Source organism: Puma concolor, chromosome E2 (assembly GCF_028749965.1).
Source record: "Puma concolor isolate L17-30 chromosome E2, mPumCon1.1.hap2, whole genome shotgun sequence".
Lineage (NCBI taxonomy): Eukaryota > Metazoa > Chordata > Mammalia > Carnivora > Felidae > Puma > Puma concolor.
In genome coordinates, this window is record NC_141681.1 from 58,993,749 (window position 1) to 59,021,446 (window position 27,698).

At 50.0% G+C, this 27,698-nt stretch overlaps 2 protein-coding genes across 2 annotated transcripts; both read right to left on the bottom strand.

The window, feature by feature from the left end:
* Window positions 1-596: 596 nt before the first annotated feature.
* Window positions 597-27,481, bottom strand: LOC147573836 (T-cell-interacting, activating receptor on myeloid cells protein 1-like). Its single transcript, XM_086688674.1, has 4 exons — window positions 27,248-27,481; window positions 1,714-1,749; window positions 1,292-1,582; window positions 597-1,033 (listed from the first exon to the last, which is right to left on the bottom strand). Exons 1-4 carry the CDS (start codon window positions 27,279-27,281, stop codon window positions 597-599), a joined length of 798 nt encoding a protein of 265 aa, XP_086544800.1. The 5' UTR covers window positions 27,282-27,481.
* Window positions 11,858-24,848, bottom strand: LOC147573837 (T-cell-interacting, activating receptor on myeloid cells protein 1-like). Its single transcript, XM_086690870.1, has 9 exons — window positions 24,812-24,848; window positions 23,067-23,483; window positions 22,513-22,809; window positions 15,323-15,385; window positions 14,840-14,908; window positions 14,706-14,733; window positions 14,209-14,267; window positions 13,771-13,808; window positions 11,858-12,139 (listed from the first exon to the last, which is right to left on the bottom strand). The coding sequence occupies exons 1-9, from the start codon at window positions 24,846-24,848 to the stop codon at window positions 11,996-11,998; spliced, it is 1,152 nt and encodes a 383-aa protein (XP_086546996.1). The 3' UTR covers window positions 11,858-11,995.
* Window positions 27,482-27,698: the final 217 nt, after the last annotated feature.

Consider the following 27,698-nt stretch of genomic DNA (forward strand, 5'->3'; position numbering starts at 1 on the left):
CACACAGGCCATGGGTGCAGAGTTCATGTGTGAGCCCACCAACCACAACGTTTCCCGGAGACAAAGTCTGTGGGAGGAACCCGTGGTGACGTCGCGGACCCAGGGTGCCCTCTGCACCTGTCTGCGCTGGCTGCACGGTCCCTGCTTTCCAACCAGAGGGCGATGGGCCACCACGGCTCACGTGCACACATCTACGGTGCCACGGAAGCACGGGGTGTGGCATCCGAGGAAGCACCGTTCTGGCCAGACACACAAGATGGTTGTGGAAGATCCTCCACGGGTGACCCGGAAGCCGGCGGCCGGGGCAGCAGCGCGCACTAAGAACGAGACCGCAAGCCATGAGGCTGCCATCACCGGGACGACCCACAAGTCTAAGAGACGCAAAGGGTAGGGGAAGGGACGCTGACGGTTGGCGGGATGGATCGTTTGCAAGAACAACTTGAGAAATTCTCCAGGAATACAGAACAACAAAGGCCAAAGACTAGAGGTTAGGAAAGGGCAGGCGTGAGAAGGAGATGACGGTAAAATCAGAAGAGAAAGAAGAATCAGGAAGGAACAGAAGCAACGCTGTCCAGGTAGAAAAAAGAGAACGTCGTTCACCTTAAACTGATAGTGTTGTAAGTCAGTGATGGGTCCACCCAGCTGGGAAAGCAAGCCAAAGAGCCAAGATACAAACAAGCTGATGAAGAAATGAACCGACTTTCCCCAACTTCTGAAAGATGGTGCAAAACCTCACCTCTCACCCGGATCTCGAGACGATCGCTAGGCTGTGAGGCCCAGAAAGGAGTCCTGGTCTGGAAGTAGACACAGCTGTAGTTCCCGGCGTCACCGACTGTCACAGTCTGCAGGGAGAAGTCCGCCTCCTTGCCGGCTGGGGTCCGGAGCCGGATGGGCTCTGCCACTCCCGCCTTCAGCAGGGCGAACCTCATGGGCCCGAAAACATTGTCTGGCCTCTGGCACTGCAGGGTCACGTCGTCTCCTGCGGTCACCACACCCCTTTGGTGGGCTTGCAGGGAAGGTTTAGGGAGACCTCCTGGAAGAGAAGGGGGGCTCCGAGGTCACGGGGAGAAGCCCGGGGTCCCCCACTCACCCTTGTTCTCCCGCGGGGGGTTCCTGCTGAGGGTGGGACACAGATCCCTGGTGTCACCCTCTTTCGACTCTGCGGGAAGGAAGCCCCCCCCCCCCCCCCACGAGCCCTGGATGAGGCCGACCAAGTCATTCTGTTGCTGTGTGTCTCCACCTTCTCTGTCCCGTCCTCTGGTCCCTCCCCCAGGCCCGTCCTGCTCCTCACCTGTCACCAGCAGCAGGATGACCTCACTGGGCGGTGATCTTATGTCCGGGGCCCCTGGTCTGTAGCACTCACAGCTGTAGTCTCCAGCATGGCTGCTTCTTAGGTCAGTGAGGTGAAATTCAGCCAAGCCCTCCTTGGAAGCCGGTGATCGTGAAAAGTCCAAAACAACATTACCCTTTTTGAGAACAAAGTCGACATCCTTGGTCGGGGTCTGGCATTGCAGCCTTACATTGCTTCTGGGAGGCACCACCCAGCTGGGCCAGGCCCTGAGGGTGGGCTTGGGAAGGGGCTCTGGAAGGAAGCAGATTGGGGACAGGATTTGGTGCCCTCGCCTGCTGTCAGGAAACCCCTTGAAGGAAAGAGAAGGGATGCGGGGAATTTGGAGTGAAGGAGAGGGAGGGTTTAACTGAAGGAACACTCACCGTCAGTCCCCCTGCTTCCTTGGCCAGCGCACAGCCCTGCAAGAGAACCATCTGTCCATGAGACCTGAGCCCTGTCTCAAGGGGACCTCCCCGGGGGGCGGGGGGGGGGGGGGTGCTGCTACTGAGACCAGACCCTGGAGGTCACGCATCTGGGAGTGTTCTCATTTCCCCATGCTGGACCCAGGCTTCCACTCCGCCCTCAGCTCCTGCCCCATTTCCCACAGAAGGTCTCCTCTTTGGATGCCACCTGCCACTCCAGGGGCTCTCCTGGCTTCACAAACGTCCACAGACCCCTGGATTCTCAGCCTCTATCATGGACAGGTTCTTGCATTTCTGTCAAGCTGGTGTTACAGTTCCTGAACATCCCCCCGACTGGCCCCCACCAATTCACCCTGGATGTAGAAGGCAGGAACCCTGAGAAAGATCAGGAAGCATGGGAGTTGAATGTGACCCTGGGCCACCTCTGATCTTGTTCGAGACCCTGAGTGGGCCTGACAGTCTGCAGACAGCCTCACTTGTGCCGGAAGAACCCCTCCCCACCCCATGCTGAAGGCTGCTCTATGCCAGGGGCACCTGGGTGGCTCAGTCCATTAAGCGTCCAACTTTGGCTGCAGTCATGATCTCCTGGTCCATGAGTCGGAACCCCACGTCGGGCTCTGTGCTGACAGCTCAGAGCCTGGAGCCCGCTTCGGATTCCGTGACTCCCTCTCTCTCTTCCCCTCCCCCACTCGCACTCTGTCTGTCTCTCTCAAAAATAAAAACTTAAAAAAAAAATCCATTGACTTAGAAAGAAATTTGCAATTGACAGTTATTATGTGTATCTCCAAGCACCCACAGACATCCTGCTGTTAATGCCCAAATGTGGTAGACACGTTTTGTCTGAGTTCTAAGATCTCCCAAAAAATAACATCAAGCCTGTTTACAGAATTTATTGGAAGAGAGTGATTGCTCTAAGTCAACAGATACTTAAGAGATTTCCCCTCCCTCCCTCCCTCCCTCCCTCTTCCTTCCTTCCTTCCTTCCTTCCTTCCTTCCTTCCTTCCTTTCTTTCTTTCCTTTCTTTCTTTCTTTCTTTCCCTGTGTGAACCAGTTTTGTGTCTTAGTCATGAAAAGGGGCAAGTTACCAGGCCTTTGTGCTAAAATTGTCTGGGGAAATCAAAAATACTACATCCCATGTTTTGAAAAAAAAAAAAAAAAAGAAAAAGTGATAAATAGCCAAAACATGAAAAGACCCAAGCATCCAGTGAAGGATAAGTGGATAAAGGAAAGGTCTGTGGTCTGTACATGCCATTTGAAAGGAATGAAATGCTGGGGCACCTGGGTGGTTCAGTCAGTTAAGCATCTGCCTTCATCTCAGGTCATGCTCTCACAGTTCGTGGGTTCGAGCCCCACGGCGGGCTCTGTGCTGACAGCTCAGAGCCTGGAGCTGCTTCTGTTTCTGTGTCTCCCTCTCTCTCTCTGCTCCTCCCCTGCTCTCACTCTGTCTCTCTCTCTCAAAAATAAGTAAACATTAAAAGCAATGAAATGCTGATAGATGCTACATCATGAGTGGACTTGGATGACACTTTGCTGTGTGAAATTAGCCCAACGCCCAAGAACAATTACTGTGTGATTCCACTGGCACAAAGTACCTGGCTAGAATGGGCAAATTCATGGTTATCAGGGGGCTGGGGAGGAAACAGAAAGCAGTATTGATGAACGAGTACAGAGTTTATGTCGGGGATGACAAACGTTTTGGGTGAAGGTTGCACATCATTGTGAATGCACTGAAATGCCACCGAACTGTATACTTACAGAGAGTTAAGAGGATCAATGTTATTTACATATATTCAACGTAATAAAAAGCAGAACATAATGGGCGTGTTTACGGTATTGAAAAGAAAATTCTCACCGATGCCAGACAAAGTGGGAGTCTGAAAAAATAAATTCTAGATGGCATGGGACAGCTCACAAGGGGATTGCGATTAGGACAGAGAAGTCAGCGTGTGCTCTGTCTTGCCTCACGGGACATTTCGGGGCCTGTGAAAATTCAGAGCCTTTGCAGTCCCAGCCCTGTGTCCCTCAGCCCCCTCCTGCACTCCTCAAGACGCTCAGTCCCAAACACCTTTGAGGGAGGTAAGGAGGTGATGTAAGGATCGCTCTGTGGGGCCGCCTGACGTCTTGGGATCAGAGAACTATGGAGGGAGGGAGGCAGTTTTAGCATAAAGATCTGGTAGTTTCAGGGCGCCTGGGTGGCTCGGTCGGTGAAGCATCCGACTTCGGCTCAGGTCATGATCTCGCGGTCTGTGAGTTCGAGCCCCGCGTCGGGCTCTGTGCTGACAGCTCAGAGCCTGGAGCCTGTTTCAGATTCTGTGTCTCCCTCTCTCTGACCCTCCCCGGTTCATGCTCTGTCTCTCTCTGTCTCAAAAATAAATAAACGTTAAAAAAACTAAAAAAAACCCAAAAAACTGGTAGTTTCTCCCTTTTTACTTCTGAGACACAAAACTGGTGGTCCACACAGGGTAAAAAAAAAAAAAAAAAAAAAATGGAGAACATGGGCCTAATCGCTTCAGTGGCCTCCTGTGCTCTGTTAGCAGGAAGGAGATGGAACTTGGTAGATGGTGGTTGGACACACCTTCAGGCCATGTGGGGTTTATCATTCGGCCCCAGGCCCCGGCACATCTCATCTGATCTCACCCCTGTCTTGAGCAGGACACTTGCTTAGAGGCCTCATTGCTTATGGAGGCAAGAGGAAGTCCTCTTAGGAGAGACTCACTCACTCTCTTTTTTTTTTTTTTTAATTTTTTTTTTCAACGTTTATTTATTTTTGGGACAGAGAGAGACAGAGCACGAACGGGGGAGGGGCAGAGAGAGAGGGAGACACAGAATCGGAAACAGGCTCCAGGCTCCGAGCCATCAGCCCAGAGCCTGACGCGGGGCTCGAACTCCCGGACCGCGAGATCATGACCTGGCTGAAGTCGGACGCTTAACCGACTGCGCCACCCAGGCGCCCCTAGACTCACTCATTCTCAAAGCCAAACATGGAAAAAAGTTTATCTCATTGCAGTGAGGCAGAGAATGAATAGTCAAAAGGTGGGAACAACCCAGGCACCCACCAACAGGCGGATGGAGAAGCAAAATGAGATCCATATGTAAGTGAATAGTACTCAGCCGTCAAAAGGAGTGAAGATTTCAGACATGTATCCGGAGACGATCTCTGGAAGGCATTGCTAGTGGGACCTGTGCCTAACCCAGCCAGAGGAGAATGAACGATAAAAGGAATAGTAGACATATTTTTTTTGGACACAGACGGGCGTGTCTTCCTACGACGAGCCTCTGACATAAGGGGCCCTCTGCAAGCAAGCCTGAAGTCTTGGGATCAGAGATCCGTGGCGATGGCAGGAAGCCAAGTGCAAAGAGCCATGCCGACGTGAGTCCTCCCTTCCTGTTTGTGGATATCAAGCTTTGTTGGTTTCTGGAGACCAGTTCTGGTCTCTGGTCCATCACTGGGGACATTCTGAATCACACGTCTCTGCCTCCTCAGGGGTTTCCAACCCCGAAACCCTTTCAGACACTCCTAGAGTGCTCCATACCAAGGACCCCATGTGTGTGTGTCCCTCTTACTTCAACATCTTGGCTGAGTGGAAACGTTTTTAGAACCCGGCGGTTCTGGGTTGAGATCTGGCTTCCCTGCATACCACCCGTGCGATCCAAGACAAGGCACTTGACTCTGCAGACTCAGATTGGATTCCTAATCTGCAGACGTGGACCTCGTCCTCTCTTGCAGGGTTTGTGTTGTGGGGAGTGTTGTTTTTATTTTTTGAGGGGTGGAGACCAGCCCAAGTGTGGAATATCCCATCAGTGTTAGACGTGATGAGTTCGAGGCAGAAGGAAGGACAGTCCAAGCGCTGCGTGATTGTATGCAGTAAGCACCAAGAGAGCCTCCTTGAAGCTAGCCTCTGACATACCTGGATGGGGGCTAATTCCCTCCATAGCAGAGAACTAGCAGCTCTCAGGCCCAGAAGCTTGACAAGGACCAGCGTATAGTTGGAGAATGCTAATACTGTTTCCTTCTCGCTGCATTTACTTTATAGTTTCTGTATTTGGCCTGGACTTTTTAAGTTTATTTATTTATTTTGAGAGAGAGAGAGAGAGAGAGCGAGCGCGGGTCTGTGTGTTCTTGAGTGGGGAAGAGGCAGAGAGAGGGAGAGAGAGAGAACCCCAAGCAGGCTCCATGCTGTCAGTGCAGAGCCTGATGCGCAGCTCAAATCCCATAAACCATGAGGTCCATGACCTGAACCAAAACCAAGAGCCGATGCTCAACCAACCGAACCACCGGGTGCCTCGACCTGGATTTTCATTCATAGTATCGAAAGTTTCTTTCCTAAGCACTTTTATTTAGGTACAAAAGGCTAAGTCAGTATTAAAAACAAAACACGTTAAGCCGGGGCACCTGGGTGGTTCAGTCGGTTAAGCGTCCAAGTTCGGCTCAGATCACGATCTCATGGTTCGTGAGTTCGAGCCCCGCATCGGGCTCTGTGCTGACAGCTCAGAGCCTGGAGCCTGCTTCGGATTCTGTGACTTCCTCTCTTTCTGCCCCTCCCCCACTTGTGCTCTGTCTTTCTCTCAAAAATAAATAAACATTATTTTTAAATTAAAAAAAAAAAAACATGTTAAGCCAATAAAGTACAGGTAGCAAAGGCTTTTCTGCAGAATCATGAACTTGGAACATTCATTGAAATTTGTAAAGCACCAGTTTAGAAGTAATGTGTGCATTGATTGCACTCAGCAAGATTTCTGATACATAGTGTGTGCTCAATAAACCAAGGCTGATGTTTTTGTTTTCTCTTTCAATCCCCAGCCCAAACCTCTTACCGAGTCTGTTGTTTTCTAGGGTCGCCCCGTGAGACTTACTGAGACAGAGCAGTGGGAGTAGCCTAGGGATCATGGCAGCAAACCAGCCTGTCCAGAGCCGCGTCTTCAGTTGTGCAGCCCGTGGGAGGGAGCGGAGCTGGGACGGCCACAACCTCACTCACGACTCCAGAGTGTGGGCAGGAACAAGGTTTCTCTAACTGTTAAGTTCCTCCTTTCACGGCTACGTTCTGGAAACGTTCTCAGTGCTGCTGATTGCAACATGTTCCTCACATGCCCAGCTTCAAGGATTTGACTCACGGAAGTCCTCAGTCCTTGTCTGTCTTCAGATTTCACACATCAGACGTGCGACCCCCCACGTACCTGGGGCGTGAGCCTGAAGGATTCCTAAGAGAAGATGAAGATATTTCACTGTTGAGAATACTGGAAAATGCTGGACAAACACTCAGGTTGCTGGACATTGTCCACTGTCTTAAGAGCTGAGGACTAGGGTCGCCTGAGTGGCTCAGTCTGTTAAGTGTCTGACCATGGCTCAGGTCATGATCTCACGGTTCATGGGTTCAAGCCTCTCATCAGGTCTGTGCTGATGGCTCAGAGCCTGGAGCCTGCTTGGGATTCTGTGTCTCCCTCTCTCTCTGCCCCTCCCCTGCTCACACTTTGTCTCTCTCTTCCAAAAATAAATAAACATTAAAAAAAATAAAAATAAATAAACTTAAAAATAAAAAATAATAAAATGAGAGTATGTATCCCAGACAAAAAGGAATTCTGTCCTTCCTCACAGCTGCATAGATGGGCTTTCTCTCTTGGGTCAGGACCCACCAGTATGTTCACAAAGCACCTCAGAACCAGGAGACCCAAAACGGGTCCTGGGCTTGGGTTTCTTCTTCCATGATGGGCATGTTGCCAGCCCCAGGGGCAGAGCCCTCTGGATGGGTCTCACGGGACCCGGTATAAATCATTGTTCTCACGTTTACCAATAAGTAATTGCGAGAAGCTGTCACAAACCTCCCCGGGACTCCTTGGACCTCTGGTCACAGAGCAACACTAGGAGTGAGTAGGTTTCCTTACGTGACCAGAAGTCAGTGTCATGGGGTACCTCGTCATGCCAGCCAAATAGCTCAGACCAGCTCCTGCTGGAACGACCCTCACAGCACAGTGCTCTAGTAACCTTCATGTGTGGCCACTGAGCCACGTTCCTCAGGATGCACAGTGGTTCAGGGGACGCCGTGCTCTCTGCACCCAAGATCGCTTTCGTCTCCTGGAAAAGCTGTGTGGGACTCACAGGCTGTTACTTAGCCAAGAAATGAAATTATCAGAAGGTCCGAAACGGCACCTTTCCATTTCTTGTTGCTTCCTTCACTGATTTTGTCTCTAGGTAGGAAAATGCACTGCTGCAACTTAAAAATGTAAATCCTCAGGGGCACCTGGGTGGCCCAGTCGGTTAAGCGTCCAATTCTTGATCTCAGCTCAGGTCTTGATCTCAGGTTATGAGTTCAAGCCTGCGTTGGGCTCCACACTGGGCGTGAGGCCTACTTCAAAGCATCCTGACTAGCTTTTACTTCTTTTATCTCCACAGAAAGGGTTTCTAATCTATTTTCAACCCCAGCTAGTATTCTTATTATCGTGATTCTAAATTCTGGTTCAGACATCTTGCTTATATCTGTGTTGATTATGTCCCTGGCTGTCATTTCTTCCTGCTCTTTCTTTTGAGGCAGGGATTCCTTCATTTTGTCATTTTGAGAGAATAAAAGGAATTAATAAGGTAAAAAAAATTAAAATTAGAAAATTAAAAACAATACACAAAAAAGTCAAATAAATGATGCTAGATCCTAGGTGTGTTTTGGTCTGGTTGTTGAAAGGAGCTTGGTAGATTAGAGGAAAAAGGGAAAGATAAGAAAAAAAAGGAAAAAGTTTGAAAATTTGAAAAAATGAATACAATGAAATACAATAAGATGAAATGATGGAAGTAAAATAGAATTTGAAAAATTTACAAAAATAAAAAATACGGTAGAAAAAAATTTTAAATATTTTTAATAAAATTGAAAATAAAAATAAATTTTTTCTCTTTCTGTATCCAAGAAAAAGAAAAAAATATGAATAGATGGACCAGCAAACTAAAATACAATTGAAATTGTATTGTTTTCCCCTAGAAATCAAACTATGAAGCGCTTTATAGTCCATAAACTAAGCAGGCAGAGAGACGCATGGTGTTCCTAAAGAGTGAGGTTGGCCCAGTTGGGCGGGACTTAAAACAAATTTTTTAAGTTTATTTATTCGTTTTGAGTGGGAGAGAGAAAGTGTGAGTGGGGAGGGGCAGAGAGAGAGAATCCCAGGCAGGCTCCACACTGTCAGTGCAGATCCCAACAAGGGGTTCAAAGCCACAAACATGAGATTGCAGGGCTCGAACCCACGAACCATGAGATCACGACCTCAACCAAAGTCCAATGTTTGACTGAGCCACCCACACACCCCTAATTTAAAAAAAAATTTTTTTTTTAATGTAAATCCCAGTTTACCCACACTTTGACCAACTTGCTGACTTCATGGTATAGGTGAACCATTATTTTTTACCAAATTGTATTTGACGAAATTCCAAATTGTACTTGGTAAAATTTGGCGGGTGGGGGCAAATTAACTGGGAATATGTAACCTGAGAGGTAGTGAGGCAGGTCCCCTTGCACAAAGACACAGAGGTAGGAGAGGCAGGTGCAGGAGTTGGAACCCAGCTCTGTCTCCAAAGCCCATTTCCTTTCCAGAAAATCACATGACTCTCCCCACCCCCAGCCGCCAGTGGTGAAGGTGTCTCTGTGTCTTGGGTCCATTATGTGGAATGATGCCCACAATGGTGTGAGTGTTTTTCGGTTATCTATTGCTGTGTAACAGCATTACCCTGAAGGTAGCAGCTTAAGCAGCACACCTTCAGTATTTCATTGTTTTGGGGGCCAAGAGCCGAAGCATCGCTGAGCAGGGTTGTCTGTGACCTGCAGTTGCCGAGTCAGCCGGGGCTGGGGTCTAATCCGGAAGCTCAGCTGGGGAAGGATCCACTTCTGTGCTGCAGTTCTGACACGCGTCACCCAGAGTGAGCACAGACTTCACAGGCTAAGGGTGAGGGGCCCACAGGACTGTCCTCACTGCAGACACCAGCTATGTGCTCAGCTGTTCCCGAGCCACCTGCACCCATGAACAGATGACCTAAATTTTTGTAGATTCCCACTACTCCGTGAGGTTCAATAACTTGCTAGAACCACTCAAAGAATTCAAGAAAGCACTATATTTATTATTACAATTTCTATTATAAAGGATATAAATCAAGACCATCTAGATTTAGAGACACATAGGGTGAAGCCTGGGAGGGCCCCAAAAGCAAAGCTTCCTATGATCTCAGGATGTGTCACCAGCCAGAAAACTCCCTGAGCCTCAGTGTGCACAGTTTTCTTGGGGATATCATCACATAGGCATGATTGATTGCAGCATTGCCCACATGATTGACTCTATCTGCAGCCTCTTCTCATCCCCAGAGGTCAAGGCTGTAACCTTGTAATCACATGGTCTTTCTGGCACCACCACCCCCCATCCTGAGTCATCTCACTGCCATAAACTCAGGTGTGGCCCAAGGTGCCTGCTGTGAATAATAAAGATGCTACTGTTACCCAAGAGATCCAAGGGGTTCCCTGGGGGACTCAGTCAGTTGAGCGTCTGACTCTTGATTTCAGCTCAGGCCACCATCTCACAGTTTGTGAGTTTGAGCCCCACATCGGGCTCTGTGCTGACAACACGAAACCTGCTTGGGATTCTCTCTCTCCCTCTCTGCGCCTCCCTACTTGCACTGCCTCTGTCTCTTCAAAATAAATAAATAAACTTCAAAAAAGGGTGACAGATAGATTCCAAGCGCTTAGAGATTAGCTCCCGGGAGCCAGGGACAACGACCAGCCAAATTCTTTATTATACAACACAAGCCCACATGCTTGTTGGAAGAAGCCAGTTCCTTGCTGGCTGGAGATGGTCCTGGGTTCCTTGCCAAGTGGGCTTTTCCCAAAACAGGGATTCCACATCATCATCCAAATGCACAAGGAAGGTAGAAAAAGCCCACTGTCAAGATGGCAGTTGTATTCTTCAGTAGCATAACCACTGAAGTGACATCCTATCTCCTTTGCCATATTCTGTAGGTTAGAAGCAAGTTGACAAAACCAGGGGAGGGATGGCCCAAGGACACAAATACCAGGAGTGAGAATAGTTGGAGGTCACAGGTCTCAGTGAAGGCTTTGCTCGCACCCACAAACTTGTGTAAGGTGATGGAGCAGCTTTGTGGCGAGAAGGGAGTGTGAACAGAAGAGCAGCTATCAAGAAAAACACTGAGCGCTTGTCAGGAAGGAAGCAGGAAGTAGTACAACCCCCTTAGAAAACTGTTCAGAAGCAGCAAATGAAATTAAGCGTACACCTGTTCTTTGACCCAGCCATCCCACTATTTATATTCCAGGGGGAATGTGTGCACATGTGCCCATGTCTGCAAAGACATAGCTAAGAGTGTTCGTGCAAGCTGGCCCACAGAAGCCGCAGCCTGCAAACAACCCAATTGTCCATCCCCTGGAGACCGTTCTCCGTGACCGTGGCACGAATGTGCATTGGAGTGATGCTCAGCGGTAGATAGGGAAGAAAACACAACTACATGTAACGTCGGGGATAAACCTCAGGAACGACGTATTTGGGTGAAAGAAGCCAGACACGGAAGAGAACACATAGCGTGGCCCCGTGTATGTGAGGGCATATGAAGAACAGGCTTGAAAAGTGATGAAAAGGTGGTGAAAAGGCAGAAAAAGGAAGGGTCTCTGGGACAGTGGTGGTTGACTGGAGGGTGTCACAGGGAAACCTTCTGGAGTTCTGGAAATACTGTGTTTATTTGGACGGTGGTTATACCAAAGTGGTTAGGTAGAGATAGATTACTGGGATATCTACATATCTATATCTGTCTGTCAGTCATCTATCTGTAGTCACTTAGCTGTGCAAGATTTGTGCATTTTACTCTGTGCAAATGATACCTCTAATTTATTTATTTATTTATTTATTTATTAAAAAAAATTTAATGCTTATTTATTTTTGAGAGAGAGAGCACGAGCAGGGGAGGGACAGACAGAGAGAGGGAGTCACAGAATCTAAAGCAGGCTCCAGGCTCCAAGCTGTCAGCACAGAGCATGACGTGGGGCTCAAACTCATGAACTATGAGATCATGATCATGACCTGGGCCGAAGTCAGACGCTCAACCGACTGAGCCACCCCAGCACCCTGATACCTCTCATGTAAAAAATAAATTTTTAGAAGGCAACGAGTCTTCATTGCAGATTTGAGGAAAGGGATCCCCATTTGCCTGGCGCCCCAAGGGCTCTCCATCATCCATCGGAAGATCTTGTTTGCTGGGCTCCAGGCACTCTCCCAGCTATGTCTTGAGGGTCAAGTACACACAGGTTTCCAGGGGCTGTTCCATCTGGCTGGAAGGACCCTCACTTAGGGCTCTGATGTCCAGCTCAGCATATGTCACTCCATGGGGTTCCTCAGCTCTTGAGACCTGGAATGCTTCATCCTGAAGGGAAGCAGGGAGAGAAGGATCAAGTCCCCCCGGGAAAGAGTATTAGATTGTGGAGATTTAGCGTTTGTGATGACAGTGTGTAGACAGCTGTGTTAGGAAGAGCCTCCTGCCCTTCGAGTCTTCATGCAGTCCCTTCCCCTCTCGAAGGTTGGCGGGACCTAGTGACCTGCATCTGTCAGTCGGAATAACCAAGAAGGATGGGCTGTCATGTGTCATGTCCAAGACTAGGTTATGAAAGACTAAGGTTATGACTTCCACCTTGTTCACACCTGTTTCCCTCACTCGGGCTGATCAAGCCAGCTGCTGTGTTAGGAGCTGCCGTATGGAAAGGTCCATATGGCCAATGTGGTCTCTGGCCAACAGCAAGCAAGGACCTGAGTCCCACCATCCGCCACCTGAGTGAGTGAGTGTGGAAGCAAATCCTCTCTTACTGAAGCCTGAACCAGCAGCCAATGCCTTCGTCCCAGCCTTGTGAGACCCAACGAGAGACCACGTCGCTGAGCCACACCCAGACTCCCTCCCTGCAGACACTGAGATCCTAAGTGTTGCCTTAACCAACTGCATTTGGGGATGATTTGTTATGAAACTTCAGATAACTCAGATGCACAGCCATCACATTAGTGTGAATGTGAGATGTCCAGAGTAGGCAAATCCTTAGGGACAGGAAGCTAGTGGTTGTCAGGGGCTTGGGGTGGCGGTGTGGGTGTGCAGAAAGACTGCTTACAGGGTGTGGGGTTTCCTTCGAGGTGGTGAAAATGTTCTCAAACTGGATTCGTGGGGTATTATTGGACAACGTTGTGAATATTCCGAAAGTTGTGAATATCCCGGGTTAAAATGGTGGATTTTAGGCTTATGTGCATTTCGCCACAATTTTATAAAAGAAACTGAATGTAAAGGATAAAATAAACGTTACTATTAATAAGTGTGCTGTGTGGGTACTTCGCGGTACGTGCTTTACAAAGAGCTCTTACCATGTTTTCCTAAATTGCACCAACAGGTGGGGCATATTACCCCCATTGTGCGCATGGAGACCCTGAGGCTCAGGGTGGGAGAGTCACTTACCCGCGATTATGACCAATGGTTTATAATAGCAGTAGCTTCAGGGTACTGAATGCTTACGGCGTGCCTGAGATCCCACTGACCCCTCTGTGTCTCTGAGCTCATTAAACCACCCTGTTAATCCCAGGGAGAAGGTGATGTGGGGGTGCCTGAAGCGTCCGACTTCAGCTCAGGTCATGATCTCACGGTCCACGAGTTGGACCCCCACGTCAGGCTCTGTGCTGACAGCTCGGAGCCTGGAGCCTGCTTTGGATTGTGTCTCCCCCTCTCTCCGCCCCTCCCCTGCTTGCTCTCTGTCTCTCAAAAATAAAGAAACATAAAAAAAAACAAAAAGAAAAAGGTGATGTTCATCACAAGTCACCTGGGAAAATGTCCTCAGAAAGGACATGGGATGAAGGTCCCCTGGCCAGAGAAGGCACAGAAGGGTTCAGACCAGATTCTCCTGGAATGTAGAGTGAGGGTGGCGGTGGATGGACGCGGGAGCCCAGACCATTGACAAAACTGGCAGGAAGAACGGAGAGCCTGGGACAAGGAGGGGATGGGAAATGTCCGCAGGGGACGCTCACCGACGCAGGAGGACAGTTCATCATGGCTGTGGCTGTATCTGGGAGGGAAAAGGTCCTGCTGTTGCTCCACCCCCAGGCCCCAGGGGTTAACTCTGGACACACAATCCCACTCACATGCACATTCACATTATACATCCTCTCACACACATGCACGCACGTGTGTGTGCACACGCAAATAAGGCATGCACGTGACACACACATACGCCACATTCACATGCAACAGATGTGCAAACCACACCTGTGTGCACGCACAACACACAAACGTGCACGTCTATACACATGCACACACATTCACGTACCTCTACGTGCATATGCGTGTTCACGCACGTACATATATCCCTGCACACCTACACGTGCAGACTCACAGACACACACTCAAATATACATGCTTATTTGAGAACACCACACGCATCCAAATACACACAGACGTGTACCCACCATCGCTCTCTTTCCCGGGCTGATTACTTGTCCCCACTTTTTCCTCAGAAGAGCAGGAGCTGAAAGAGAGAAACAGTGAGGCACCGGAGACAAAGGGAATTGGAGTGAGACGTCAGGATCCTTGTGGGGAGGTGGAGGTGAGGTGCCCAGCAAGATTATATGTAAACCAAAGTCCCCCCCCCACCTCCTCCATGCTCATACACCCCACACGAGGGTCCCCACGTCATTCATGTGCTCAGCAAAGTCTTGAGAGCTGAGGAGGAGGAGTGGTTGGGGACAGTGTGGTCCACGAGGAGAGGATCCAAGGGAAGAACCTTGAGCGAGAAGTGGAAGGTGGTCATGAGAAGAGAGGACGTGGAGAGACACTTGGGGATGATCGTTGGGGCTGGTCGGGGGGCACATGAAAGGTTCAGGTAAGAAAGGGGGTCTTGCGTGGTCAAGGCAATAGTGGGGGAAGGGTTTGGTATGGGCTGAGGGGATTTGCTGAGTAGCTCTACCATTTGGTCATCTTGTCGGGAGCCGCCCCTGGGGATGAAAGAGACAGAGACAGTGTTGACCCTGTGATGTTACTTTCCCATTCTGTTTCTCCCATTTCCTCCCAGGTACTTAGCCCTTGTTTTCCTGAACTCGCCCCACCGGGTGTATTTGTAGATGAGGAAGGCTCCAAGCAGGAAGAGAAGGGCAAAGACCACAGCGAGGGGGAAAAAAAAAAAATCCCCGTGGTCCCTGGGGAGAGGATAGTAGGTGAGAGGGTCAGTGGTTCCCTGAGTGTGCACTGAGGCACCTCACTGTGTCTCCCGTCGATCACATTCCTACCACTTGCTGGAGCTCTCACGACATTCTCTTCACACAAGTATCCCGGGAGAGCGACAGAGTGATGCCTATTTCACAGATGCAGAAGCTGGGCATCAGAGACTTGAAGTTCCCTTTCCGAAGTGGCCCAGGTAACTAGGCAGGGCTGCGCCCCTAATCCTAACACCTCGAAAGACCTCGCCCTGAGCCACAGCCTTCAGGCGTCACCACAAGACAGACAGACATCCTTGAGAACTTTCCCAGGTGTGGACAGTTCACAGCGTCACAAGGATATCTCATCCCACGCATGGATGAGTGTATGTAAGATCTGTGCTCCTACCGAGTCCTGTTTCTGCTCCCTTGGGTGATTTCCTTTCAGTTTTATCTAGAAGAGAGCATTCCAGAGTTAAATTTTATTTATTTTTTTAAATATTTATTTTTGAGAGAGAGAGACAGAGAGAGACAGAGTGTGAGAGGGGGAGGAGCAGAGACAGAGGGAGATACAGAATCTGAAGCGGGCTCCAGGCTCTGAGCTGTCAGCACGTGGGGCTCAGACTCACAGACCTGATCAAAGTCGGCTGCCCAACCGACTGAACCACCCAGGCGCCCCCCAGAGTTAAATTTTAAACTTAAATAATTGTAAATAGAATGTAAAACTCTATGCTGTGTTTACAAAGGCATGTCTAGTAAAAGTGTAAAAACCTGCACAGAAATAACACCAACTTCAGGGCAGAAAGTTCTGGAAAGGGGAAAAATAACAGAAGTAATGTTGAGAGAGAAAAAGGACTTTTTTTTTTATCTTGTGGAAAGAAAACAGCTTCGGGGCAAATACGACAAAATGTGAACAAGTATAATTATGGGTGGTAGATACGTGACTATCTGCTATTTGACTGTTATTTCTACTAGATAGTACTTTTTTCAGATTTCTCAAAAGAAAGGAAATTCTTTCTTTTCTTTTTAGGTTTTGTTTTTTTTTTTTTTTTTTAATTCTGAGAGAGAGAGAGAGTGATGGAGGGGCAGGGAGAGAGGGAGAGAGAAAGAATTTCAATCAGGCTCTGCACGGACAGTGCGCAGAAGCCGATGCAGGGCTCAAGCCCACAAACTGTGAGATTGTGACCTGAGTTGAAATCAAGAGTCGGACGCTTAACTGACTGGGCCACCCAGGTGCCCCAAAAGAAAGCTAATCCTCATCCGTTGTCTTGCTGGTTTCTGGAGGGAAATTTTTGTGAGTTTTAGGTTTAGCTAGGAAACAAGTAAGATGGAATGCAGAAAGAGAAGGTGAGTGTATTCCAGAAATGTCCAGACCCCATTCAAGGACCCCAAGACTCTTATGTGGGTGGGTGTGATGGTTAATTTTATGTGTCAACTCGACTAGGCCGCGGTACCCAGTTGTTTGGGTCTAATACGAGTCTAGAATGGTGGCCAGGAAGCTGGCACTTGAAACTAATATAACGCTCTATGTTGACTACACTGGAATTACAGTCAAATAAAGCAAATGCAATCTTAAGTCAATTCATTAAAAAGAAGATGTGTTTAACATCTAAGGCGGTAGAGTTTGAGTGGAGCAGGTTAAGCTCTATCATGTGGGTGGGCCTCCTCTAATCAAAGGTCAAAGGTCCAAGGAGACAAGACTGATCTCCTCTGAGGATGAAGGAATTCGGCTTCCGGCTGCCTTCAGACTCGACATCACCTCTTCCCGGGGTCTCTAGCTTGTTGGCTCCAGAGTTGCCTGGGGTCACACAGCCAGTGAGTAGCAGAGCCGAGCTTCACAAAGCTCTACTGATGTGACACCACATGACTCTTCATTGCCTTTATCATCCACAGCTGTGTTGGCCCCGCCTCCTCGAGCCTGAAGCCGCCACCCCCTACCCTCAGCCTTACACTTCAGAGAAGGCAAGCCTGGGAAGCCTGCTGACTCCCGACCACTGTCTCCTCTGTTCCCTGCGGTACCGCCTATGGTTCTTCACCTCTGCCCTGCACAGCCACACCGTCAGGAGGTGGGACACCGTTTGTCCCAGCCTCCTCCTGCCGACTCAGCCTCCCCCACCCCCAGCTGCATTCTGCTCTCCTCCGAACCGGAGAATACACTCGTCTTGTTCCAACTTTGGAAATGACGAGGAAACCCCACGAAACCCTGGGGTCTGGCTCTGAAGAAATCTCTGGGAGCCTGGAGACAAATCAAACCGGAATAAAGGGAGAAAAAAAAAAACAAAACCCAAACATCACAAGCGGCCTTCAAGGAAGACAGGTGATGCCAGTATCACTGGTAAGTATTTTCTGAAACAGCTACTGGTCTGGGGCACGTAGTTGAAGTAATTCGAGGCTTCAGGAATTGGAGGGGAGTATGGTCTCCACCTGTGAGATCCCTGCAAGAACTCTGGTGTCTAACTGGAAACTAGACGGTGGGTCTACAGCAGGATTTCTCCTCTTGGGCGCCACTGATATTTGGGGCTAGATGATTCTTCGCGGGGAGGGGTCCTTGCGTTGTAGGGTGTTTTGAAGCATCCGTGGTCTCTACCTCCTAGATGCCAGAAGCATCCCCCACCCCCAGCTGTGACCGCCAAAACTGTCTCAGACATTGCCATACGCTGCCAAGTGGAAAATCGCCCCCAGGGGACAACCAGTGGCCTGAGGAAAATAAGAGGTGACCCAAAAGTGAGGGACGTCTCTTTCCTTGTCCTTTGTCAGGATTCCTGCCGCCCACCTTCTCCCCGCCTCCTGCCCTTGGCCAGTCAGGTGACGCTCACGTCCCCACAAGTCAAACACGGGGGTGTAGCTGCAGCTTCATGGTTCTGGCCCCTGCAAGAGCCGCATAAAACTGTGAGGGTTTGTAAAAGGCTCTGGGGGATCCCAAAGGGAAACCCTCGGGCTCCATTTTCAATAATCTGCCAATGCACCTGTACCCAGTCGTCTGCCTGCCAAACACCCCCTCCCCGCCACGATGTCCTCCTCTCTTCCTCAGTCTTGCCCTTGGCGACAGTTGCCAGGGTTGGAACCGTGGCTGAAGGAAGACAGGAAAGGTCGACGTTGAACTTGACAACAGCTTCCCGGGTCCTTCTTGGTGAAGTGTCCTGTCACTGATGTATTCATGTCAGAAGCAGCAATATTTATGACCATCGAGGAAGAAACTCAGAAGTGTCCTCATATGCCAAGGATAAATAAAGAAGTGGGAAAAAAAAATGATTCACCAGCTGTGGAAGAACCCAAAATTATGTAAAATTTCCCCCTCCTACAGAGAGCCAATCTAGCTTGTGGTATTTTTCTTTCCATTCTGTTTTATCATCCTGTTTTGGAAAGACCGTCTCATCGGTGCTTAACCGTGTCACATACAGTTGAACTGAGTTAAAGACACAGACACGCACCCATGGGCTTTTTTAGAACCAGGAAGCCCTTAACAGGTCGTGGAATTTTCCACTAATATTTATCATTCATTATAACGATAAGGATATTTACTGGTACCTTCCGAGGGATATGCAGGCTCTCTGTTTCCTGGAAAGTCTCCCCTGAAGAATGGAGTTCTTGATAAAGCTGCTTCAGTAGTCAGAGGAGGAAGTTTTGGGTGTTTCATAATGATAATAATGGCAGATCCTTAGATAATATTTTGCTGTCCACCGGACACAGTTTAGGAGGGATTTAGGTAAAATAACTCCTCAAAATCCCAAGCACGAGTCCCTTGTGTAGGTACTACTATCAACCCCTGACAGATACGGAAGCTGAGACAGAGGGAAGCTAAGGAATGTGTAGGCAGGTAGCTTGTTAGGTACTGGCCCCAGCCCAAATCCAAGCGGTTATAATTATCTGCAACTCAAGAGTCCGTACACACACTTGCAGACGGTGGGGCCATGTACCCAAGTGACGGGTGCCCATCCCTGGTTGTGTGTTTGTTCTCCCCTTTCCCCCAGTTGCCTTACTTCTCCCTGGAGGGGACATGGAATGTCCTTCATGCTGACCTAGAAAACAGCATGAAGCAGGTGAATCCTAGATGTGAGAATTCCCTGCCTCACTCCTGGGCTCCATGGCCCCAGCAGGGGGCAGAGACAAACATTCTCCTCTACCCCGTGTGGCCGATGGGCTCCAGATCAACATCTGGACCTTGGGATTTTCTTGCTCTGCCCGGGGGTCTGTGACTCTGAAGCAAACACACTTGCTGGGCGTACCTCCCCCTCATCGGCTTAGTCCACTGGGGCTGCTCTAACAGAATGCCACAGGCTAGGGGGCCGATGAACACCAGATACCTTTTTCTCACAGGTCTGGAGACGGGAAGTTCAAGACCAAGGGGCAGCATGGTCCAGGGAGGGCCCTCTTCTGGGCGGCAGACCTCTAGAGCCCCACGTGGAGGAAGGGGACAAGGGAGTTTTTGGGGTCTCTTTTAGAAGGGCACTGATCTCATGAGGGCTCCGCCCTTATGACCTAAGCTCCTCCCAAAGGCCACCACCTCCTAATGCTATCACGTTAGGGGTTTCAACATGAAATTGGGGGGGGGGGGGTTTGACATAGACCTTCAGCCCATAGGATCGGATCAAAGGGTAGCAACTCTCATTCTTTTAGGAACTATTCATTACCCTCCTACATTCCAGTCTCCCTGGATGGGACTGGGTTTTCTTGAATGGCATCCTTCCATGAGCATTTCCTGGGATCGATCTAGAGGCTGAGCTAACCAGGACTATTCACAGCCCTCCCCAGTCTGTCTATCTGTCTGTCTGTTTTGAACTGGTCTGGGAAGGAGAGCTGGATGCTTCTCCAGGAGTAGAATTTATGAGCTACGAAACTCAGCTTTAAAAGCCAAGCTCTCTGCCCCAAAGAGGGAACTGGTCCCCACTAAAAGAGAATGAAACAGGGGTGCCCGAGTGGCTCAGTCCGTAAAGCGGTTAAGCATCTGACTTTGGCTCAGGTCATGATCTCGCGGTTCGTGAGTTCAAGCCCCACTTCGGGCTCTGCGCTGACTGCTCAGAGCCTGGCACCTGCTTCAGCTTCTGTGTCTCCCTCTCTTTCTCTGTGCCTCTCCCCCGCTCATGCTCTGTGTCTCTCAAAAATAAAAACATTTTAAAAAGTTTAAAAGAGAATGAAACAGGTACAATAAAGACACAAGTGTCAGAAAGGAAGAGAATCTGGGCAAGACTCCAGTCCCTCGTTCTAGTTTGTGAAGCCAGGTGGTATCCTCATGCTTCCCAAGATTCACTAGCTCTGGATCCCAGCTGTGTCTGTCCGGGCACAGTCTGGCCCCCTGCGGGACGTCTGGAGTGTCTGGACACACCATGGTTGTCACAGCTGGGAAGGGGAACGTGGAGTAGGTAGACATCCGAGATGCTGCAAACATCCTATGTTACACAGGAGGCACTTTTCTTCCTCACCTGCCCCCCAGAATAATTATCCAACTCCAAATGTTAGTAGTGCCAGGTTGGGCAGCCCTGAATGACCCCTTTAATTCCAAGGACCTCACCTTTTCTAGGTCACTTCGAGATCAGTGTTTTTTTCACTTGGAACCAAGTGCCATGACTAATACAATCATCCAACTCTCCTTTGTAATTAATTACTATTATGTCTCCTTCTCACAGAAGTTCATGGTCAGATGTATGCATCACTGCCCCCCCCCCAACTTGACAGACAAGAGAAGTGAGTTGCGGGTCCACTGACTTCAGAATCTCGTACCCCGTGTGGTTTTTCTCAGAGGCCCTGAATGCCTGCCCCGTGTGTGGTTTGGGAGAATCTGGGTTCATTGGTCAGTGCCCTGTGCAGTTATGACTGGCCCCATATCAACCCTGGGGGATTCAGTACCCCCGTCCGGGAGGATGCCTGCTTCCTGCTGGCCTCTCTCCCTCCCCTTGTCCTGGACAAACTCAGTCCTCAAAACTGGCCCTAATACACAAGGGTCAAAAAACATCCGTTTCAGAAACAAACCAACAGAAATCCGTGTGCACTGGGTGTGGAAATGTAGAATGGTGTGGCCACTATGGAGAACAGCAGGGTGGTGGGTCCTCAAAAAATTAAAAGCAGAAGTAGTATATGATCCGGTAACCCCCTTTCTTTTTTTTTTTTAATTTTTTTTTCAACGTTTATTTATTTTTGGGAGAGAGAGAGACAGAGCATGAACGGGGGAGGGGCAGAGAGAGAGGGAGACACAGAATCGGAAACAGGCTCCAGGCTCTGAGCCATCAGCCCAGAGCCTGACGCGGGGCTCGAACTCACGCACCGCGAGATCGTGACCTGGCTGAAGTCGGACGCTTAACCGACTGCGCCACCCAGGCGCCCCATCCCCTTTCTGAGTATACATCCGGAAGAAGCGATGGCCAGTAGGTGACCGGCCGACAGCCAAATAGGTGGAAACGACCCAAACGTCCATCAGCTGATGAAGAGACAAAATGCCGTCTATCCGTAAAATGGGATGTTATCAGCCTTAATAAGGAAGAAGCCCAGTTATGTGCTACAGTGTGGCTGAGCCTTGAGGACGTTATTCTGAGCAAAATGAGCCAGACATAAGAAGACACATACTCAATGATTCCAATGATGTGGGGTCGTTGGATTCGTCAGATTGACTGAGACGATGTGTAGGATGGTGGGTGCCAGGGGCTGGGGAGGAGGGGTGAGGAGAGGCTGTTTGATGGGGACAGAGTTTCAGTGTTGCAAGATGCAGAGCATTCTGGAGGCAGATACTTAAGGGGCACCTGGGCGGATCAGTTGGTTAAGCATCCGACTTCAGCTCAGGTCATGATCTTGTAGCTCATGAGTCGCGTTCTGTGCCGACAGCTCAGAGCCTGGAGCCTGCTTCGGATTCTCTCTCTCTCTCTCTCTCTCTCTCTCTCTCTCTCTCCCTCTCCCTCTCTCCCTCTCTCTCTCTCTAAAATAAACGTTAAAAATTTTTTTTTTAAATACTTAAGATGGCAAAATTTACCTTATGCAGTTTTGCCATAATTTGTAAAAATCATTCCTTTCAAAAAGAAGGAGAAGTCTCAGCAGGAAGAGAAAAACTCGATTCAGTTGAGCTAAAGGCAAGAGTGCTAGAGTCCCGGTTAAAATGAAACTGAGATCTTCCTGGAGTCTGAATCTTTCTCGGAAAGATGTTCCTGGACCCTTTGTTATTCTCTCCCTCCTCCTCTGCCTTCTTGCTAGACTCTCCTCCTGTATAACCCCAGGAGGTGTCATCCACACTTGAGTCTAAATGAATTGTGCCCTTCCCAGGAGAACAGCAATGACTTTGTGTCTACATCTTATTTTCCTGGTGAGGGCGGGGGTCAATTATTACAGATCCCTCCTCCTCCAGGCCTGGCCCCCTCACAACACAGTTCGTCACCTACAGTGGGAAGCCCCCCTCCCAGCCTCCAGTTATATGATCTCCACCACTGGTGCTCCCTCTCTCTCAGCAGAAGATCCTCTGCTCTATTCCACAGAATCCTGGCCCTCCCTCGGTCCTTCCCAAATGACTGCTCCAAGCTGCAGAATCTTGTGGAGACAGACTGGCAGCACCTGAGCGGGCAGGTAATCCAGCTGGGGTCCTCCCAATGGTGAAAACCTCACCTCTCACCCGGATCTCGAGACGATCGCTAGGCTGTGAGGCCCAGAAAGGAGTCCTGGTCTGGAAGTAGACACAGCTGTAGTTCCCGGCGTCACCGACTGTCACAGTCTGCAGGGAGAAGTCCGCCTCCTTGCCGGCTGGGGTCCGGAGCCGGATGGGCTCTGCCACTCCCGCCTTCAGCAGGGCGAACCTCATGGGCCCGAAAACATTGTCTGGCCTCTGGCACTGCAGGGTCACGTCGTCTCCTGCGGTCACCACACCCCTTTGGTGGGCTTGCAGGGAAGGTTTAGGGAGACCTCCTGGAAGAGAAGGGGGGCTCCGAGGTCACGGGGAGAAGCCCGGGGTCCCCCACTCACCCTTGTTCTCCCGCGGGGGGTTCCTGCTGAGGGTGGGACACAGATCCCTGGTGTCACCCTCTTTCGACTCTGCGGGAAGGAGCCCCCCCCCCCCCCCCACGAGCCCTGGATGAGGCCGACCAAGTCATTCTGTTGCTGTGTGTCTCCACCTTCTCTGTCCCGTCCTCTGGTCCCTCCCCCAGGCCCGTCCTGCTCCTCACCTGTCACCAGCAGCAGGATGACCTCACTGGGCGGTGATCTTATGTCCGGGGCCCCTGGTCTGTAGCACTCACAGCTGTAGTCTCCAGCGTGGCTGCTTCTTAGGCCAGTGAGGTGAAATTCAGCCAGGCCCTTCTTGGAAGTCGGTGATCGTGAAAAATCCAAAAGAATATTTCCCTTCCTGAGAGCAAAGTTGACATTCTTGGTCGGGGTTTGACATCGCAGCCTTACACTGCTTCTGGGAGGCACCACCCAGCTGGGCCAGGCCCTGAGGGTGGGTTTGGGAAGGGGCTCTGGAAGGAAGCAGATTGGGGACAGGATTTGGTGCCCTCGCCTGCTGTCAGGAAACCCCTTGAAGGAAAGAGAAGGGATGTGGGGAATTTGGAGCGAAGGAGAGGGAGGGTTTAACTGAAGGAACACTCACCGTCAGTCCCCCTGCTTCCTTGGCCAGCACACAGCCCTGCAAGAGAACCGTCTGTCCGTGAGACCTGAGCCCCATCCCGAGGGGAACTCCTGGGGGGCTGCCGCTGAGACTGGACCCTGGAGGTCCCGCTCACGGCCGGTCCCAGCACCCTGCCCAGGAACCCATCTGGCGTGGGCATTGGTTTGCACCTTGTGTTAATTTCCTATGGCTGCCGTTAACAAATTGTCAGAAACTTGGTGGCTTGTGACAACACAGATTTATTACCTTGTGGTTCTGTGGGGGTAGAAAAGCCCCAAAACAGTCTCATTGCTAAACCCAGGGTCTCTTTGGGGCTGCGTTCCCTCTGGGGCTCTAGACAAGAATCCATTCCCTGGCCTTTTCCAACTTCTAGAGATGCCTGCATCTCATCATGGCAGCCTCTCCCTCTGACTTTATTTTTTTTTTAATTTTTTTTAACATTTATTTATTTTTGAAACAGAGAGAGACACAGCATGAATGGGGGAGGGGCAGAGAGAGAGGGAAACACAGAATCGGAAGCAGGATCCAGGCTCTGAGCCATCAGCCCAGAGCCCGACGCGGGGCTCGAACTCGCGGACCGCGAGATCGTGACCTGAGCTGAAGTCGGACGCTTAACCGACTGAGCCACCCAGGCGCCCCTCCCTCTGACTTTGAAACTATCAATGGTTGATGCACTGGCACCCTCTTCTGCCTGCTTTGCTATTTTAAGGACCCTGCGGTTACACTGTGACCACCCAGGTAATCCAGAAGAAGCTCCCTACTTCAAGGTCAACTGATAAGTTTAATTCCACCTGCCACCCTGTGTGTATCTCCTCTGCCATGTAAAGGAAGGTATCCACAGCTCCGGGGAGTCAGGACATGGAGTGAGGTGGGGAGATCCCTGCCCTATGATAGGGGACATCTAGACACTGAGAACACAGTCCTTTGTGCTGAGATACTTCTGTCTGCCCTCAAGGTATGACTGAAACGCATCTCGGACATTACAGTTGGCCATGAGTCATCTCCTTGGTGCCCCAGAGTAAATCTCAGAAATCTAAGATTGGTATTACTTGGAAGGATGAAGTGTATGTCCCCCACCTTTCCCCTCTGGGGGCCTTACTAGACCAAACTGACCCCAAGAAATATGTTCCTGCACATTCTTATAGGTGTTCTAGTTTGATTAGCGTATAACAGTGGTTCTGCCCCCCCCCCCACACACACACACACCAGGGACGTTGGGCACTATCTTGAGACTTTTTTTTAAGCACGTAATACCATATTGCCATCTGTGGTCACATAGCTGTACGTTAGAGCCTCAGAACTCACTCGTCTTTGAACTGCAAGCATGTAGCATTGGATCCATATCTCCCTCTCCCCACCACCCCCAGCTCCTGGCAAGCACCATCCCACCGTTGTGTTTCAACAAGTCAACATGTTTAGGTGCCACATACAAGTGAGGTCATACAAGCAGTCCAGTGTCTTTCTCCCTCTGACTGGTTTCACTGAGCACGATGCCCTCACGGTCCCTCCGTGTTGTCTCAGATGGTGGGATTTCTTTCTTCCTCACGGCCGAATAACATCCCCTTGTATGTGACATGCTGCATCTTCTTCCACTGTTTCTCAGTGGATGGACACTTAGGTCACTTCCATGCCTTGTGAATAACGCTGCAATGAACTTGAGGCACCGATATCCCTTCAATTTCCCGTTTTCATTTCCTTCTGACACACAGCCCCGAAGTGGGGTGAATGATCGCAGGGTGGTTCTGTTTTTTCTTTTTTCTTTTTCTTTTTTTTTTTTAACATTTATTTATTTTTGGGACAGAGAGAGACAGAGCATGAACGGGGGAGGGGCAGAGAGAGAGGGAGACACAGAATCGGAAACAGGCTCCAGGCTCTGAGCCATCAGCCCAGAGCCCGACGCGGGGCTCGAACTCACGGACCGTGAGATCGTGACCTGAGCTGAAGTCGGACGCTCAACCGACTGCGCCACCCAGGTGCCCCAGGGTGGTTCTGTTTTTAACTTTCTGAGGAACCAGCCCCCAAACTGTTTTCCGCACAGTGGCTGCACCAGTGTGCAGTCCTGCCAACAGAGCACATAGGCTCCCTTTGCACCACCTCCTCGTCAACACTTGTCGCAAGATGAGGGCCATTCTGACCAGTTGAGTGGAACCGACAACCTGTGGCCACAGAGCCCTTCTGAAAAGGTTGCCGGACATTTCCTAAGAGGGATTCACTGTTCACTTACCTTCTTGTGGTCGTGCTGACCATGACTTCCTTTATTCAGCCTCCAGATGTTTCCACCCCAAAGCCCTCCCCCCCCCCGCCCCCCCACGTCGGACCCTTTCAGTTCCCTCGTGTGGCTCCATGGAGAATTACCGTCTTTGGCCCTGAGCAGACCAGAATTTGAGCTCAGCTTTTCCGCTTAGTAGCTGAGTGGCCTTGGCATGGACTTCAGGGCTGATTTTCAGATTCCTCGAATGCAGGATGGGGAAGAGGACTATTTTGGAGAAGGTCTCTAAGAGATGTAAGGTGACTCCCGGTCGTATGATGACAGGAGGGTATCACTGAGCCTGTGTGAGAAAGTCTCTCTCTTCTCAGTTCCCGGCTCATTCTCCACCAAGCCCCTGGAAGATACCACAGCCGGGTGCTCGGCTGAACATGGCTTCCGGCTTCACTGCTACCTCTCAGAAACAAGACCGGGGAAAACTGGGGCCGGTTCGGGTCTGTTTTTGATGAGGGGCACGGATTTTCCCACTAATACATGAGTTTTACAGATCTTTTTTTTTTAATAAATTTTTTTTTCAATTTTTTTTATTTATTTTTGGGACAGAGAGAGGCAGAGCATGAACGGGGGAGGGGCAGAGAGAGAGGGAGACACAGAATCGGAAACAGGCTCCAGGCTCCGAGCCATCAGCCCAGAGCCTGACGCGGGGCTCGAACTCACGGACCGCGAGATCGTGACCTGGCTGAAGTCGGACGCCCAACCGACTGCGCCACCCAGGCGCCCCAAGTTTTACAGATCTTTTAAAATGGAGTTGAGTACAGTTGAGCCTGGGGGGCTCAGTCGGTTAAGCGTCCAACTGTTGGTTCAGGCTCAGGTTGTGATCTCAGGTTTCATGAGTCTGAGCTGAGCACCAGGCTCTGAGCTGACAGTGCAGAGCCTGCTTGGATTTTCTCTCTCTCTCATTCTCTCTCTCTCTCTCTGCCCCTCCCCCACTTGCTCGCTCTCTCAAATATAAATAAACTTAATTTTTTTTTTTAAATAATAAAATAGGGGTGCCTGGGGGCTTAGTTGGTTAAGTGTCCGACTTCAACTCAGGTCATGATCTCACAGTTCATGGGTTCGAGCCCCGTGTCGGGCTCTGTGCTAACAGCTCAGAGCCTGGAGCCTGTTTCAGATCCTGTGTCTCCCTCTCTCTCTCTGACCCTCTCCCACTCGAATTCTGTCTCTCTCTCTCTCAAAAATATATAAAATATTTTTAAAACTTTTTTAAATAATAAAATAGAGTTGAGCATAAAAATACTAATGTGAAAACCCAGGACATGTCACAGACATAGGGCACAATGTCATTCATTGGGCAGTTCAGGGATGACTGAGTTTGGGGAAACAGGAAAATGTGTGTGAAGCGTCCTTGTACCTAACATGTATTCAGGGAATGGAAGGTTCTAGTCTGTGCTTATTTACCCCCGCCCCACTACTGCCCCCGAAGGTCCCACCAACTCCAGCTGCCGCCACAGCCCACCTGCCCCCGCAGGGCTTACCGGTGCAGAGCCAAATCGGGAGCTGGGGCATCATGGCGGCGCCCCCAAGCCTCCTCCAAGGATCTTCCTTGAGTTTTGCTGTTGGTGGTGAGCCAAAACGTTCTCTTGACTCCAGGACAGGCAGGAACAGCTTTGCTCCCAGTTTTTCAAACCTCTGTCCTACCTACCCACACGTTGTGTCTTCTGGTCTCTGTTAGGAAAGGACTATTGCAACACACTCTCAAGCCACTTCCCACAGGCTTCATGCCCAGCACAGCAATCATCCACTGCTAAGGCACGTCCATGAATATGCAAAGCATGGGAGAAATTGCTAGCCTTTGTCCCCTTTTGCCAAGTGGCTGAAAAGAGCTGGGTCCCCAGCAGTCCAGAATAAGAGACCCATTTCTCTCCATTGGGGAACCGTAGGTCCTTCTGGTCATAGGATGTAAGCAGAAGAGATGTACACAACTTC

What these genes read in the sequence shown, in the direction of transcription:
- LOC147573837 (XM_086690870.1), bottom strand. Translation starts at nt 24,848, where the DNA reads ATGGATCCAATGCTACATGCTTGCAGTTCAAAGACGA. An exon ending in CCCGACAAGATGACCAAATG is followed by an intron (nt 14,268 to 14,705) that starts GTAGAGCTACTC and finishes TCTCTCTTTCAG; the next exon opens with CTCCTGCTCTTCTGAGGAAA. An exon ending in TGAACTGTCCTCCTGCGTCG is followed by an intron (nt 12,140 to 13,770) that starts GTGAGCGTCCCC and finishes GCTTCCCTTCAG; the next exon opens with GATGAAGCATTCCAGGTCTC.
- LOC147573836 (XM_086688674.1), bottom strand. Translation starts at nt 27,281, where the DNA reads ATGATGCCCCAGCTCCCGATTTGGCTCTGCACCG. An exon ending in CCCGATTTGGCTCTGCACCG is followed by an intron (nt 1,750 to 27,247) that starts GTAAGCCCTGCG and finishes GTTCTCTTGCAG; the next exon opens with GGCTGTGCGCTGGCCAAGGA. An exon ending in CATCCTGCTGCTGGTGACAG is followed by an intron (nt 1,034 to 1,291) that starts GTGAGGAGCAGG and finishes CTTCTCTTCCAG; the next exon opens with GAGGTCTCCCTAAACCTTCC.